General features: G+C 36.2%; 1 protein-coding gene across 9 annotated transcripts in view; it reads right to left on the reverse strand.

Annotated features, from left to right (window-relative positions):
• Positions 1–17063, reverse strand: part of TRPC1 (transient receptor potential cation channel subfamily C member 1) — a 99060-nt gene that overhangs the window by 46030 nt on the left and 35967 nt on the right. For all 9 annotated transcript variants that reach the window (XR_009211572.1, XR_009211573.1, XR_009211571.1 and 6 more), the window contains one exon: positions 1312–1443. Coding sequence is in view for 6 of the 9 variants with exons in the window: in XM_058433366.1 (XP_058289349.1) it covers positions 1312–1443 (132 nt within the window). In the remaining 3 variants the exon portion in view is untranslated. The remainder of the gene's footprint in view (positions 1–1311; positions 1444–17063) is intronic.

Below are 17063 nucleotides of genomic sequence, written 5' to 3' on the forward strand. Positions count from 1 at the left end.
GCTTTGGGGAAAACCATAACACAATTATGTTCCCTGTGTTCATACTAATAATCTTAGATGAGCACAGTGTTCATTTATATATACTGATGTTATTCCCAAAAATTCTAATAATATTTGTCAACCAGTTCTTCACTTAACTCATTTTCCCTTATTCTCTGTAAGCTTGGCTAAAACTTCCTTTTATATTACTCACCTTAACAATAGACATAATATCTTAATGCTATCCAATCATTATCATAAAATTTTTAACTAGAGCTTTTTCAATAATAGTCATCTAAAATATGTTTGTTACTTCTAATATTAAAATAGCATTTTGATTCATATTTAAAGTGCTCATTTGAGTGAAATTCAAATTAGAAAGGAAGGTATTAAAATGCGCCTAACAAAAACCTCTCTTTCAGAATCCCTATTCCTTGAATCTTGGGTTTGAACTGCTTATTAAAGTCAGGCCTAAACTAATTTGTGAGAAATGAAGAAGTTTTAGTATATAATTCTTTTAAAAAATATCAATTACGGCTGGGTGCGGTGGCTCACGCCTGTAATGCCAGCACTTCGGGAGGCCAAGGTGGGTGGATCACCTGAGGTCAGGAGTGCAAGACCAGCCTGGCCAACATGGCAAAACCCTGTCTCTACTAAAAAATACAAAAATTCGTCAGGCGTGGTGGCAGGCGCCTGTAATCCCAGCTACTCAGGAGGCTGAGGCAGGAAGAATTGCTTGAATCCAGGAGGGGGAGGTTGCAGTGAGCCGAAATGGTGCCACTGCACTCCAGCCTGGGTCTCCAAAAAAAAAAAAAAAAAAAAAATTACATTAACTTTATGTCTAAGCTTAATAATAACTTAAGAATGAAGTCAGACATAAATAATTATGAGTCATGGTCTTGAGGTTGGGCTTCAGAAAATAATGTTTTTATTCAGTTTTTTCCCAAACAGAAAGGAAGGAGAAACAGGAAGATTTCCCACTGGTTAGTCTTTCTATATAATGGGGTCTTCCATGAACTGGCTATATAAAAATTATAACTTAAGAATAAAAACTTCTTTGCCTTAATTTCTCTCATCATTCTTTATACATTCTATGTAGTCAAAACTCCTGAGAATAAGTAATTGGATTTATTTAACAAATGCAGCACTCTCTGCTTCTTGATTTAGGAATCTAACTGCAGATTGGAATGTTTATCAGAAGTATATACTATTACAAAAATATTCCATCTTTGGATAAACGTTTGATGGACTACGAGATTCAAAAGTGAAATTTATACATCTTATTAATATATAATAAATTAATAACATTATATAATTTGTATTCATTCCCACCTGAATTCCACCTCCACAAGACTTAGTTCTTTTAAATCAGCACTAAGTTCAAATGCTCTCAGAATAGGATCCTCCTCTGTTAACATTATTAGAGCTGGACTGGCCAAACATCGATATATATCAAGACGAAACCTGTGATAAAATTGGATTCCATAATGTAAAATAAACTTATACACATATAATTAGTATTTTAATCTATAATTTTCATAAATATATACTTAAAATATTATAAAATTAAAAGAAAAACTACAGATATATTTAAGATAACCTCCATAAAAAGACTTAAAACAAATATTTTGAGATATAAATATTGAAAAACCTTGCTATCTGTTGCTTTTAGAAAATTGTTTTACTGTCTCTTTTCATAGATTCAAAATGCCTTTGGTATAATATAAAGATTTTTGTTTAATCCAATTTAATTAAATTCATATTTCTGGACCAACTTTTTTTTAATTTAAAAGACAGGGTCTTGCTCTGTCACCCAGGCCAGAGTGCAGTGGAGTGATCACAGCTTGCCTTAGCCTCGAACACCTGGGCCAAGGGATCCTCCCACTTCAGCCTTGTGATTACAGGTGCATGCCACTACACCAGGCTAATTTTTAAAATTTTTATAGAGACAGGGTCATGCTATGTTGCCCAGGCTAGTTTAAGCTCCTGGCCTCAAGTAATCCTCCCATCTTGGCCTCCCAAAGTGCTGGGATTACAGGTATGAGCCACTGTGCCTGGTTTGAACCCAACATAATTTTAAATAAAATATGCTAATAACAAATTTTTAATATGATGTGGATTTGATGACTAATAAATTTTTTCTTTCTCCCTCAGTAATAAAAATACTTTTTTTTTTTTTTTTGAGATGGAGTCTCACTCTGTCACCAGACCGGAGTGCGATGGCAAGATCTCGGCTCACCACAACCTCTGAGTCCCTGGTTCAAGCGATTCTCCTGCCTCAGCCTCCCAAGTAGCTGGGATTACAGGTGCGTGCCACCACACCTGGCTAATTTTTGTATTTTTAGTAGAGACGGGGTTTTGCCATATTGCCCAGGCTGGTCTTGAACTCCTAGGCTCAAGTGATCCACCCACCTCGGCCTCCCAAAGTGCTGGGATTACAGGCAACTTAAATACTTTTAATCCAATTTGTTGTTTATCTTTCTACTTTGTTGTAATGAATTTTTCTATATGGAAATTCCAAATCTCTATTTAAACAAGTTTATTGATATATTCCTTATTTAGCTTATAGGTTTAATGTCTGACTTAGATACAAAAGTAATCCCATATAATGCATTTTTAAGAAGACAATATTTATGACATTCAGTTATGATCTAGTTATTCAATTAATAAGTATATTAAGTAAGGATTTCTGAAGAGGTATTTGCCTATACTATACTGTCAAAAAACTGAGAAAAAAATATGTAATTGTGCAACTTATCCTTCTGTTTCCAACAATGTCTACATTAATTAATTTTATCACAGTGTTTCAAAAATAGGCTTTTGTATTAACCTACTTTATCATGTCTCAAGATATAGTAAGGATTAATCACAAAATGCACAGCAAGAGTAACTTCCAATAATGGTGGAATGAAAAGATTGGTAACCATTTGTATTAGACTTATAATGAAGCACCATGTGTGGAAAGCATTTGATATAATCTGACAAATAATGAAGCCACTTCTTTCATAAGATCTATCAATTTTGGTACTCAAAACACCATTAAAATAATAACAGTATGAAGAGGTCAGTAATTCCCCTCCACAAAAAAAAAAAATACATAAAACTGAACAAAATTATCCAAAAAGACCAACCATTTCAGGCCATGGAAACTGTTTATTGAGAATTGTTGATTGTTGAAAAACTGCCAGTGCTTCAGGCAGGAATAGCCTTGCCTAGAACTGCCTCCATCACCCCTGCCCCCAGTTCAGTCAATGAGGTTTGTAGTTTTGCCATCTTGTAGCTGGTATACTTGTAGTTTTATGCCAGGGTGCCAAAATCAATTCAATGAGAGGCAAAAGCCTATGGCTCTACTGGCTGAAAGTAATGGACTTGGTGGACATGGATAGAGAAAACTTGCAGTTTTGCAAGACTGAGGTTGCAAACCAAGTTGAGGCAAGCAGTGGACCAACCAGAAACTTAACAGGGAGAACTTGGAAATAAGAAAGCCATAAATGGATTCACATAAGGTCTCCACAAATTCCTGGCTGACTAGAAAATTACATATGTGTGGGGAACATCAGAGAGTTGGTAAAAAGAAAAGACCAAGGAAAAATTAATAAATGCCCACAACTTCAAATGCATTCCCCAACTAACCCACAGATTGATCAGCAGATAGTACAAACTTTATGGGCTGAAGGTGCATTAGCAGAACCTCAGCCCAAATCTTTGGCTGACATACGTAGACACTAAAAAGAGTCCTTAGGAATCAAACCTAAACAATGAAAATGAGGATAAAACACAAACAAAGCACAGACATGAATAAATGTACAACACAAGGAGACAAATTCTGTAGGCTAGGCAAGTAATGTAAAAAATATAAAAAACAACAAAACAGGAAAAAAGTAAGCAGAGTTGCTATAATACATACAAAACTGTCCAGTTTTCAAAGAAAGAAATACTAGATGTTCAAGGAAAAGGTGCCTCCCTGAGGAGCAACAGGGACAATTTGACTTCCTCTTTTCCTAATTGAATACCCTTTATTTCCTTCTCCTGCCTGATTGCTCTGGCCAGAACTTCCAGCACTATGTTGAATAGGAGTGGTGAGAGAGGGCATCCCTGTCTCACCAGGGGCGGGGATAGACTTCATTAAAATAATCCAATCCATCACTAAAAAACTAAACAAATAACAATAACAAGCCCCAGGAAAGAGGGTGGGTGGGGACTAGCATACAGAGTTGCTACCATGTTATCTAGAATGCCCAGTTTCCAACCAAAAAATTAAGGGACATGCAAAGAAATGGGAAAAGTATGACCTATACCCCCAAAAGGAAAAAAAAAAAAACTGCCTGCAGAGCGACCAGATGTCAGGATGCTGGGATACAGGCATGAGCCACTGCATCCGGCCTGTATTCCTTTTCATTATTTCTCCCTTTATGGATATTCTCTATTTGACATGACATTGTCCTCTTACCCTGCTTTACTTCTGCAATCATGCTGTCCTTTTAGTACTGTGAGCGTATTTATAATGGCTAGTTTGAAATCTTTTTCTCTTGAATCTGACATCTGGTTACTCTGCATGCAGATTTTTTTTCCTGGGGCAGGAGAATTGCTTGAACCCAGGAGGTTAAGGTTGCAGTGAGCTGAGATTGCGCCACCGCACTCCAGCATGGGCGACACAGCGAGACTCCATCTCAAAAAAAAAGAATATAATGGAAATTATGGAATTAAAAAGTACAATGACTGAAATTAGAAATTCACTAGAGAGGCTTGCTATGGGTTGAACTGTATCCCTCCAAATTTCATATGCTGAAGTTCTGTCTACCAGTACATCAAAATATAACTTTATTTGGAGATGGAGTCTTTAAAAAGGAAATTAAGGTACAATGAGAACCTCAAGGTAGGTCTAAATCTAATATGACTAGTGTCTTTATAAAAGAGGGAAATGTGGAGACAGGCACACAAACAGGGAGAATGTCATGTGAATATGAAGATGGCCAACTACAACAAAGGAGATAGGCCTAGAACAGATCCTTCCTTCACAACCCTCATAAGAAGTCAACCTTGCCAATATCTTCATTTCTGACTTCTAGGTTCCCAAACTGTACAACAAAACAAAAAATTTGGTTTTTTTTTTTTAGATGGAGTCTGACTCTGTCACCCAGGCTGGAGTACAGTGGCACGATCTCAGCTCACTGCAGCCTCCGCCTCCTGGGTTCAAGTGATTCTCCTGCCTCAGCCTCTTGAGTAGCTGGGACTACAAGTGTGCCCCACCATGCCCAGCTAATTTTTTTGTATTTTTAGTTTCACCATGTTGGCCAGGCTGGTCTTGAACTCCTGATCTCAGGTGATTCACCCACCTTAGCCTCTTGAAGTGCTGGGATTACAAGAGTGAGCCACGGCACCCAGCCACAAAATTTGTTTTTTAAGCTACTTTGTGGTACCTCATTATGGGAGCCCCAGAAAACTATCACAGGGCTCAACAGTAGCTGTGAACTGGCAGAAGAAAGAATTAGCAAACTTGAAGAGATATCAATACAGATTATGCAAGCTGAAGAACAAAGAGACCGCTAGCAAGACTAATAAAGAAGAAAAGAGAGAAGAATCAAACAGATGCAATAAAAAATGAAAAAGGGGATATCACCACCGATCCCACAGAAATACAATCTACCATCAGAGAATACTACAAACACCTCTATGCAAATAAACTAGAAAATCTAGAAGAAATGGATAAATTCCTCGACAAATACACCCTCCCAAGACTAAACCAGGAAGAAGTTGAATCTCTGAATAGACCAATAACAGGTTCTGAAATTGTGGCAATAATCAATAGCTTACCAACCAAAAAGAGTCCAGGACCTGATGGATTCACAGCCGAATTCTACCAGAGGTACAAGGAGGAACTGGTACCATTCCTTCTGAAACTATTCCAATCGATAGAAAAAGAGGGAATCCTCCCTAACACATTTTATGAAGCCAGCATCGTCCTGATACCAAAGCCTGGCAGAGACATAACCAAAAAAGAGAATTTCAGACCAATATCCTTGATGAACATTGATGCAAAAATCCTCAATAAAATACTGGCAAACCGAATCCAGCAGCACATCAAAAAGCTTATACACCATGATCAAGTGCGCTTCATTCTTGGGATGCAAGGCTGGTTCAACATATGCAAATCAATAAATGTAATCCAGCATACAAACAGGACCAAAGACAAAAACCACATGATTATCTCAATAGATGCAGAAAAGGCCTTTGACAAAATTCAACAACCCTTCATGCTAAAAACTCTCAATAAATTAGGTATTGATGGGATGTATCTCAAAATAATAAGAGCTATCTATGACAAACCCATAGCCAATATCATACTGAATGGGCAAAAACTGGAAGCATTCCCTTTGAAAACTGGCACAAGACAGGGGTGCCCTCTCTCACCACTCCTATTCAACATAGTGCTGGAAGTTCTGGCCAGAGCAATCAGGCAGGAGAAGGAAATAAAGGGTATTCAATTAGGAAAAGAGGAAGTCAAATTGTCCTTGTTTGCAGATGACATGATTGTATATCTAGAAAACCCCATCATCTCAGCCCAAAATCTCCTTAAGCTGATTAGCAACTTCAGCAAAGTATCAGGATACAAAATCAATGTACAAAAATCACAAGCATTCTTGTACACCAATCACAGACAAACAGAGAGCCAAATCATGAGTGAACTCCCATTCACAATTGCTTCAAAGAGAATAAAATACCTAGGAATCCAACTTACAAGGGATGTGAAGGACCTCTTCAAGGAGAACTACAAACCACTGCTCAATGAAATAAAAGAGGATACAAACAAATGGAAGAACATTCCATGCTCATGGGTTGGAAGAATCAATATCGTGAAAATGGCCATACTGCCCAAGGTAATTTATAGATTCAATGCCATCCCCATCAAGCTACCAATGACTTTCTTCACAGAATTGGAAAAAACTACTTTAAAGTTTACATGGAACCAAAAAAGAGCCCGCATCGCCAAGTCAATCCTAAGCCAAAAGAACAAAGCTGAAGGCATCACGCTACCTGACTTCAAACTATACTACAAGGCTACAGTAACCAAAACAGCACGGTAATGGTACCACAACAGAGACATAGATCAATGGAACAGAACAGAGTCCTCGGAAATGATGCCACATATCTACAACTATCTGATCTTTGACAAACCTGACAAAAACAAGAAATGGGGAAAAGATTCCCTATTTAATAAATGGTGCTGGGAAAACTGGCTAGCCATATATAGAAAGCTGAAACTGGATCCCTTCCTTACACCTTATACAAAAATTAATTCAAGATGGATTAAAGACCTACATGTTAGACCTAAAACCATTAAAATCCTACAAGAAAACCTAGGCAATACCATTCAGGGCATAGGCGTGGGCAAGGACTTCATGTCTAAAACACCAAAAGCAATGGCAACAAAAGCCAAAATTGACAAATGGGATCTAATTAAACTAAAGAGCTTCTGCACAGCAAAAGAAACTACCATCAGAGTGAACAGGCAACCTACAGAATGGGAGAAAATTTTTGCAACCTACTCATCTGACAAAGGGCTAATATCCAGAATCTACAATGAACTCAAACAAATTTACAAGAAAAAAACAACCCCATCAAAAAGTGGGCAAAGGACATGAACAGACACTTCTCAAAAGAAGACATTTATGCAGCCAAAAAACACATGAAAAAATGCTCATCATCACTGGCCATCAGAGAAATGCAAATCAAAATCACAGTGAGATACCATCTCACACCAGTTAGAATGGCCATCATTAAAAAGTCAGGAAACAACAGGTGCTGGAGAGGATGTGGAGAAACAGGAACACTTTTACACTGTTGGTGGGACTGTAAACTAGTTCAACCATTGTGGAAGTCAGTGTGGCGATTCCTCAGGGAGCTAGAACTAGAAATACCATTTGACCCAGCCATCCCATTACTGGGTATATACCCAAAGGACTATAAATCATGCTGCTATAAAGACACATGCACACATATGTTTATTGCGGCACTATTCACAATAGCAAAGAGTTGGAACCAACCCAAATGTCCAACAACGATAGACTGGATGAAGAAAATGTGGCACATATACACCATGGAATACTATGCAGCCATAAAAAATGATGAGTTCATGTCCTTTATAGGGACATGGATGAAACTGGAAAACATCATTCTCAGTAAACTATCGCAAGGACAAAAACCAAACACCGCATATTCTCACTCATAGGTGGGAATTGAACAATGAGAACTCATGGACAGAGGAAGGGGAACATCACACTCCGGGGACTGTTGTGGGGTGGGGGGAGGGGAGAGGGACAGCATTAGGAGATATACCTAATGCTAAATGACGAGTTAATGGGTGCAGCAAAACAACATGGCACATGGATACATATGTAACAAACCTGCACATTGTGCACATGTACCCTAAAACCTAAAGTATAATAATAATAAAAAAAAAAGAAAAATGAATAGAGCCTAAGAGAGATGCGGAACACCATTAAGCATACCAACATACTCATAATGGAAGTACCCTAAGAAGAAAAGAAAAATATTCAAAGAAATAATAGCTAACAACTTCCGAAATTTCCTGAAAAACAACCAACACATTCAGGAAGCTAAAAAAACTCCAAGTAGGATAAATGCAAAGAGACCCACAAACAGAAACAGCATAGTAAAAATGCTGAAAGTCTAAGACAAAATCTTGGAAGCAACAAGAGAAAAATACCAGGTCGCTTACAAGGGAACCCAAATAGTATTAACAGCTGACTTCTCAGTAGAAACAGATGCCAGAAGGCAGTGAGAGAACATATTCAAAGTACTCAAAGGAATTTAAAAATTGTTAATCATAAATCCTAAATCCAGCAAAGTGAATGTTCAAAAACAAAGGAAAAATAAAAACTTCACTAGATAAACAAAAACTCACAAAATATATTGCTACCAGAACTGCCTTACAATAAATATAAAAGCAAGTTCATCAGGCTGAAAGCAAGTGATTTAAAAAGCAATTATATAAAATAATATTTATAGAATAGAAAGTAATGTTTGGCCTATAACAAAGAAATGTAATGTATTTCTGTTTGTTTACATTTGGTGTAAACATTTTCCAATAACAGCATATAGTAGGTAGGTGGGGCCAAAGTTGTAATGAGTTAAGGAAATGCCTAGAGATGGTAAAGTAATAATTATAACAATGTTTTCTTGGGTTAGTAGTATTAATAGATATAATATGTATAACAAAAATATCATTACGAGAAAGGAAAGAAAATACAGATGTATAGGAGTAACATTTTTATATGTTATTGGTATGAAGCTGGTATCAATCTGAAGCTGCTGGGCACAGTGGCTCACGCCTGTAATCCTAGCACTTTGAAAGACTGGCGGGGGGACTGCTTGAGTCCAGGAGTTCAAGACCAGCCTGGGCAACATGGCAAAACCCCATCTCTACAAAAAAATAAAAAAAAAAATCTGACACTGACTTCGACAAGTTACAATGTATATGACAAGCCCTAGAGAAACCAGTTAAAAAAAGGACTCAAAAAATTCAGTGAAAAAATCATTAATAAAAATGCTACATGATATAGTTTGGAATTTGTTCCCTCCAAACCTCATGTTGAAATTTGATCCTCAATGTTGGAGGTGAGGCCTTGTTGGAGATGTTTGGGTCATGGAGGTGGATCCCTCATCATCAGTTTGGTGCCATCCTTGCAGTAATAAGTGAGTTCTTGCTGTATTCATTCCCACAATATCTGATTTTTAAAAAGGGCCTGGCACCACCTTCTCTCTCTCTTGCTCTTTTTCTCTTACTATGTGACATCCTTGCTCTCCCTTAGCCTTCTGCCATGATTGTAGGCTTCCTAAGATCCTTAACAGAAGCAGATGCTGGCACTATGCTTCTTGTAGAATCTGCACAACAATGAGCCAAATAAACCTCTTTTCTTTATAAACTACCTAGCCTCAGGTATTCTTTTATAACAATGCAAACAGTCTAATAAATCACATTAGAAAATACACTCAATGCAAAAGACAGCACTAATGACACAGAGAAACAAAAAAGACATGAAACACATAACAAACAAAAAGTAGACACAGAAAACAAGTAAAATGGAAGGCACAAATCCAACTATCAATAACGTTAAATGTGAACAGCTTAATCCAATCAAAAGGCAGCAGCTGTCAGACTAGATTTTTTAAAAATTCAATTATATGTTGTCTACAGAAGACAGACTTTAGATTGAAGGACACAAATAGATTAAAATTAAAAGCTGGAAAAAGATGTATAATGCAAACAGCAACAACAGGAAAATTTTAGTTGCTATGGTAATATCAGACTTTTAAAAGTTACTAGAGATAAAGAGAGATACCTTATAAGAATAACAGGGTCAATCCATCAGGAAGATATAACATCTATATGGCTGGGCACAGTGGCTCATGCCTGTAATCCCAGCAATTTGGGAAGCTGAGGTGGGCGGATGACTTGAGGTCAGGAGTTCAAGACCAGCCTGGCCAACATAGTGAAACCCCATCTCTACTAAAAAGACAAAAATTAGCCAGACGTGGTGGTGCATGCCTGTAGTCCCAATAACTCAGAAGGCTGAGGCAAAAGAATCATTGAACCCAGGAGGCAGAGGTTATAGTAGCCAAGATAGCACCACTGCATTCCAGCCTGGGTGACAGAGTGAGACTCTGTCTCAAAAAAACAAAACAAAACAAAACAAAACATACAACATCTATAAATATATATACAACTAACAACAGAGCACCAAAATACATGAAGGAAAAACAGACAGAAATGGAGAAACAGATAACTGAACAACAACAGTTGAAGACTTTAATATCCTACCTTCAATAATGGAGAGAACAATGAGGCAAAAGATCAACAAGGAAATAGAAGACTTAAACAACATTATAAGTGAACTAGACATAACAGACATTTACAGAACACTCTATCAAACAAAGGCAGATTATATACTCTTCTCAAGTCTACATAAAACATTCTCCAGATTAGACCATATGCTATGCCATAAGGGAAAAAAAGTCAATAAATTTAAAAGGACAGAAACAACACAAAGTAAGTTCTCCAACCACAATGGAATAAATTAGAAATCAGTAACAAGAAAATTATTTTAAAAACCCACAAATATGTGGAAATTAACAACACACTCTTAAATAATTAATGGGTTTAATAAATCAGAAGGAAAATAAAAAACTGAGATGAAAGAAAATGAAGACACAACATATAACAAATTATGGGGTTCAGCTAAAGCAGTGCTTAGAGGAAAATTTATAGATACAAATACCTATATTAAGAAAGAAGAGGCCAGGCACAGTGGCTCATGGCTGTAATCCCAATGCTTTTGGAGGCTGAGGTGGGAAGACTGCTTGAGGCCAGTAGTTCAAGAGCAGCCTGTGCAACATTGCAAGACCCCATCTCAAAAACGAAAATGTTTTAAAAATAGAAAGAAGATCTCAAATCAGTAACATGACCTTCTACCTTAAAACAGTGACAAAAAAGAGCAAAGGGTATGAGGGTTCTTTATAAGGTGATAAAAATGTTCTAAAATTGACTGTAGTGATAATTTTACATACCTATAGATATATATGAAAAACCAACAAATTATATATTTTAAATGGGTGAATTGTATGGTATGTGAATTCTATCTCAATAAAGCTCAAAAAGTGAAGGGGAAATAAAAATTTTCCCAGATAAATACTAACAGAATTTTCAGATAGTAGACTTGCCATACTGAGAATGCTAAAGCTGAAAGGAAATGGTAACTGGAATCCACAAGAAAAAATGAAGAGGAACAGAAATAGTAATTATGTGGATAAATATAAAAGACTGTATATATGAATTTTTTTCTTGCATTTCTAAGAATGTAAGATTTTTAAAGGAATAATTATAATACTGTATTATTGTGTTTATAACATATTTAGATGTAATATATGTGAAAATAATAGTACAAAGAAAATGGGCAAGCAAAGTTGTTACATTTTAAGTCGATATCAACTTGAAATAGATTGTAATACACTAAAGATAAATACTATTATCTCTAAAAGAAAAAATTCTTAAATAGTTAAAAAAACACAGAGGAAATAGAAAGGCATACTTTTTTAACACAAAGAAAACACCAAAGGAGGAACAGAGGAACAACAACAAAAAGACATGAGAAATACAGAAAGCAAATGGCAAAATAAAAAACATAAATCTGTCATACCAAAAATTACATTACATGTGAGTGAACTAAACACTTCAATCAAAAGGCAAAAACTGTCAAAGTAGATAAAAAGCAAGATCCAACAGTACACTGTCCAAAAAAGACTATTTAAATTAAGAAAAACAAACATATTGAAAATAAAGGGTTGGAAAAAGTGCCATGTAATCAGTAACCATGAGAGAGGTAGAATGGATAAATTAATAGCAGAAGGAATATATAGCAATTATAAATGTATATGCACCTAACAACAGAGCCTGAAAATACACAAAGCAAAAACTGACACAGAAAAAGATAATGGAGCAATTGTAGTTAGAAATCTTAATACTCTCTTGCCAGAAATTGATAGAAAACCAGTAGGGATATGTGTGCAAAGAAAAAATGTTCAAGGTATAAAAACCATTGGTAAAATTAAGTATACAGACAAACACAGAATAATCTATTACTGTATCTATGGTGTACAATCCATTCATATCTCTAGTATGAAGCCTCCAAGACAAGTTTATCAAAAACAGTAATAGCTATAGCAACCTGTTAAGAAATAGGTAATATAAAAATATATCAGTTGACAACTAAAAGTGACAATGTTGGGAGAAGAAGCTAAAGTGTAGAATTTTTTTTTTGCCTTTGTTTCCATTCTTTTGTCTGTGATCTAAAATAAGTGTCATCTCTTTAAAATAATTTGTTTTATATATATATATATATATATTTATATATATTTTTTGAGATGGAGTCTTGCTCTATTGCCCAGGCTGGAGTGCAATAATTTGTTATATTTATAAGATGTTTTATGCAAGAATCATGGTAATGATAGTATGAAACCTATAATATATTCACTAAAAATAAACATCAATAAATTAAAATATACTACCAGAGATAATCACTTAACTACAAATGAAGACAATAAGAAACAAAAAAAGGAAAAGAGAAGTCTCAAAACAAGGAGAAAACAAGCAATAAAATGGTTGCAGTAAGTCCATACTTACTTATAATCACACTGAATGTAAATGGTCTCAATTGTCCAATTAAGAAGCATAGTGTGGCTTAATGGATAAAGAAATAAGACTCAACTATATGCTGCCTTCAAGGAATCCATTTCACTTATAAAGATACACATAGACTGAGACTGAAAGATATTCCATGTAACTGAAAACAAAAAAAGATCAGGAGTATCTATACTTACATCAGATAAAATAGACTACAAGTCAAAGACTAAAAGAAGACAAAGAGGGTCACTATATAATGATAAAGGTGGCAATTCAGCAAGAAGATGTAACAATTATAAATATCTATGAACCCAACACTGGAGCCCCCAAGTATATAAAGTTAATGCTTGCTTTATATACATGAGGGCTCCAGTGTTAGGTTCATAGATAAACTACAATACAATAATAGTAGGGGACTTTAACATGCCACTCTAGTAATAGACAAATCATCTAGACAGAAAATCAACAAAGAGTAAAATTAAACTACGCACTAGATCTAATAGGCCTAAGTGACATTCATAGAACATTTCACCCTATTGCTACAGAATATACATTCTTTTCGCCAGCACATGAAACATTTTCCAGAACAGACCATATCTTAGGCTACAAAACAAGTCTAAACAAATTCAGAAAAATACAAATCACAAGTATCTTTTCTGACCACATGGAATAAAACTAGAAATCAATAATAAAAGGAATTTGGAAAATAAACACATGGAAATTAAATAACATGCTCTTCAATCACCAATGGGTCAATGAGGAAATTAAGAAGAAAATTTAAAAATTTCTTGAAACAAATGAACATGGGAATATAACATACCAAAAATCTATGAGACAGAGGAAAAGCAGTACTGAGAGGGAAGGTTATAGCAATAAATTCCCATATTAGAAAAGTAGAAAGAGTTCAAATAATCTAATGATGCACCTTGAGGAACTAGAAAATCAAGAATAGGCTGGGCACGGTAGCTCACGCCTGTAATCCCAGCACTTCGGGAGGCCAAGATGGAAGGATCACTTAAGGTCAGGAGTTCGAGAGCAGTCTGGCCAACATGGTGAAACCCCATCTCTACTAAAAATACAAAAATTAGCCAGGCATGGTGGCAGACACCTGTAGTCCCAGCTACTTGGGAGGCTGAGGTGGGAGAATTGCTTCAACCCAGGAGGCAGAGGTTGCAGTGGCCGAGATCACGCCATTGCACTCCAGCCTGGGTGACAGAGCGAGACTCCGTCCAAAAAAAAAAAGAATAAACCAAACACAAAATTAGCAGAAGAAAAGAAATAAAGATCAAAGCAGAAATAAATGAAATTGAAATTTAAAAAAATGCAGAAGAGGCCAGGCATGGTGGCTCATACCTGTAATCCTAGCACTTTGGGAGGCCAAGGCAGGCAGATCACTTGAGTCCAGGAGTTCAAGACCAGCCTGGGCAACATGGTGAAACCCCATCTCTACAAAAAATGCAATAATTAGTCAGATGTGGTGGCACATGCCTATAGTCCCAGCTACTTGAAGGGCTGAGGTGGGAGGATCACTTGAGCATAGGAGGTCAAGGCTGCGGTGAGCTGTGATCATGCCACTGTACTCCAGACTGGGTGACAGAGTGAGACCCTGTCTAAAAAAACAAAAACAAAAACCACAGAAGATCAATGAAATGAAAAACTGATTTTTTGAAAAGATAAATAAAATCAACACACCTTTAGCTAGACTAAGAAAGAGAGATCCAAATAAAAAAATTAGAAATGAAAAAGGAGATATAACTGAAACCTTAGAAATACAAAGAATCATTAAATAATATTATAAACTACTATATGCAAAACAAATTGAAAAACCTAGAATAAATGGCTAGATTCCTGGACACATACAACTTACCAAGATTCAGCCATGAAGAAATAGAAAACCTCAACAAATCAATAATGGGTAACAAGATCAAAGCCATAATAAAAAGTTTCCCATCAAAGAAGTGCCCAAGACCTGATGGATTCACTGCTGTATACTACCAAACATTTAAAGAAAACTAATACCAGCCTTACTCAAACTCTTCAAAAATATTGAAAAGAAGGGAATGCTTCCAAACTCATCCAAAGAGGGCAGCATTACCCTGATACCAAAACCATACAAGGAACCAACAAAAAAAGAAAACTACAGGCCAATACACTTTGATATATTGATATAATATGAACATAGATGCAAAAATCCAGCAAACTGAACTCAACAACACATTAAAAAGATCACTTGTCATGATCAAGTGGGATTCATCCCAGGGATGCAGGGATGATTCAACATATATGTTATCAATAGACATGATACATCACATTAACAGAATCAAGAAGAAAAACCATATGGTTATTTCAACGGATGCCAGAAAAGCATTCAATAGAATTCAACATCCCTTTATAACAACAACAACCAAAAAAACCCTCATCAAAACAGGTATAGGAGGGACATACTTCAAAATAATAAAAGCCAACAGGGAAAAATTGAAGGCCTTTCCTCTAAAGACTGGAACAAGCTGACGATGCCCACTTTCCCACTATTATTCAACATAATACTGGAAGTCCTGGCCACAGCAATTAAGCAAGAGAAAGAGATAAAGAGTATCCAAATTGGAAAGCAAGAAGTCATATTAGCCTTGTTCTCAGATGACATGATCTTACATCAAAAAAACCCTAAATACTCCACCAAAAAACTATTAGAAGTGGAAAAAAAAATTCAGTAAAGTTGCAGGATACAAAAATCAACATACAAATGTCAATAACATTTATATATGTCAAAGAACAATCTGAAAAAGAAATCAAAAAAGCAATCCCATTTACATTGGTTACAAAAAACAAAACAAAAAAACTAGGAATCAATCTAACCAAAGAAGTGAAAGATCTAGGCAAGGAAGGCCATAAAACTCTGATGAAGAAAATAGAAGAGGTCACCAAAAAATAGAAAGGTATTCCATGCTCATGTACTGCAAGAATTAATGTTGTTAAAATGACAATACTACCCAAAGGAATTTTGAGATTCAATGCAATCCTTATCAAAATACCAATGACATTCTTCAGAGAAATAGAAAAAATAATACTAAACTTTATATGAAACCACAAGAGACTCCAAATAGCAAAGTAATCCTAAGCAAAAAGAACAAAGCTGGAAGCATCACATTACCTGACTTCAAAATATACTACACAGCTATAGTAACCCAAACAGCATGGTACTGGCATAAATACAGACACGTAGACCAATGGAACATAATACAGACCCAGATATAAGTCCACGCATTTACGACCAACTCGTCTTTGACAAAGGTGCCAAGAACATATTTTGGGGAAAGGATAGTCTTTTTAATAAATGGTGCTGGGAAAGCTGGATTAACTACGTGGAAGAATGAAATGAAACTAGACCCCAATCTCTCACAATACACAAAAATTAAATCAAAACTGATTAAAAACTTAAATATAAGACCTCAAATTAAACATTGGGGAAACTCTTCAGGACACTGGTCTGGGCAAATATTTTTTTGTGTGTAAGGCCTCAAAAGCACACCTAAGGCCAGGCACGGTGGCTCACACCTGTAATCTTAACACTTTGGGAGGCTGAGGCGGGTGGATCATGAGGTCAGGAGATCGAGACCATCCTGTCTAACACAGTGAAACCCCGTCTCTACTAAAAAAATACAAAAAAATTAGCCGGGCGTGGAGGCTGGGGCAGGAGAATGGCATGAACCCAGGAGGTGGTGCTTGCAGTGAGCCGAGATCGCGCCACTGCACTCCAGCCTGGGCGACAGAGCAAGACTCCCTTCCTTACACCTTATACAAAAATTAATTCAAGATGGATTTAAAGACTTAAATGTTAGACCTAAAACCATAAAAACCCTAGAAGAAAACCTAGGCAATACCA

Source organism: Hylobates moloch, unplaced genomic scaffold, assembly GCF_009828535.3.
Source record: "Hylobates moloch isolate HMO894 unplaced genomic scaffold, HMol_V3 SCAFFOLD_22, whole genome shotgun sequence".
Lineage (NCBI taxonomy): Eukaryota > Metazoa > Chordata > Mammalia > Primates > Hylobatidae > Hylobates > Hylobates moloch.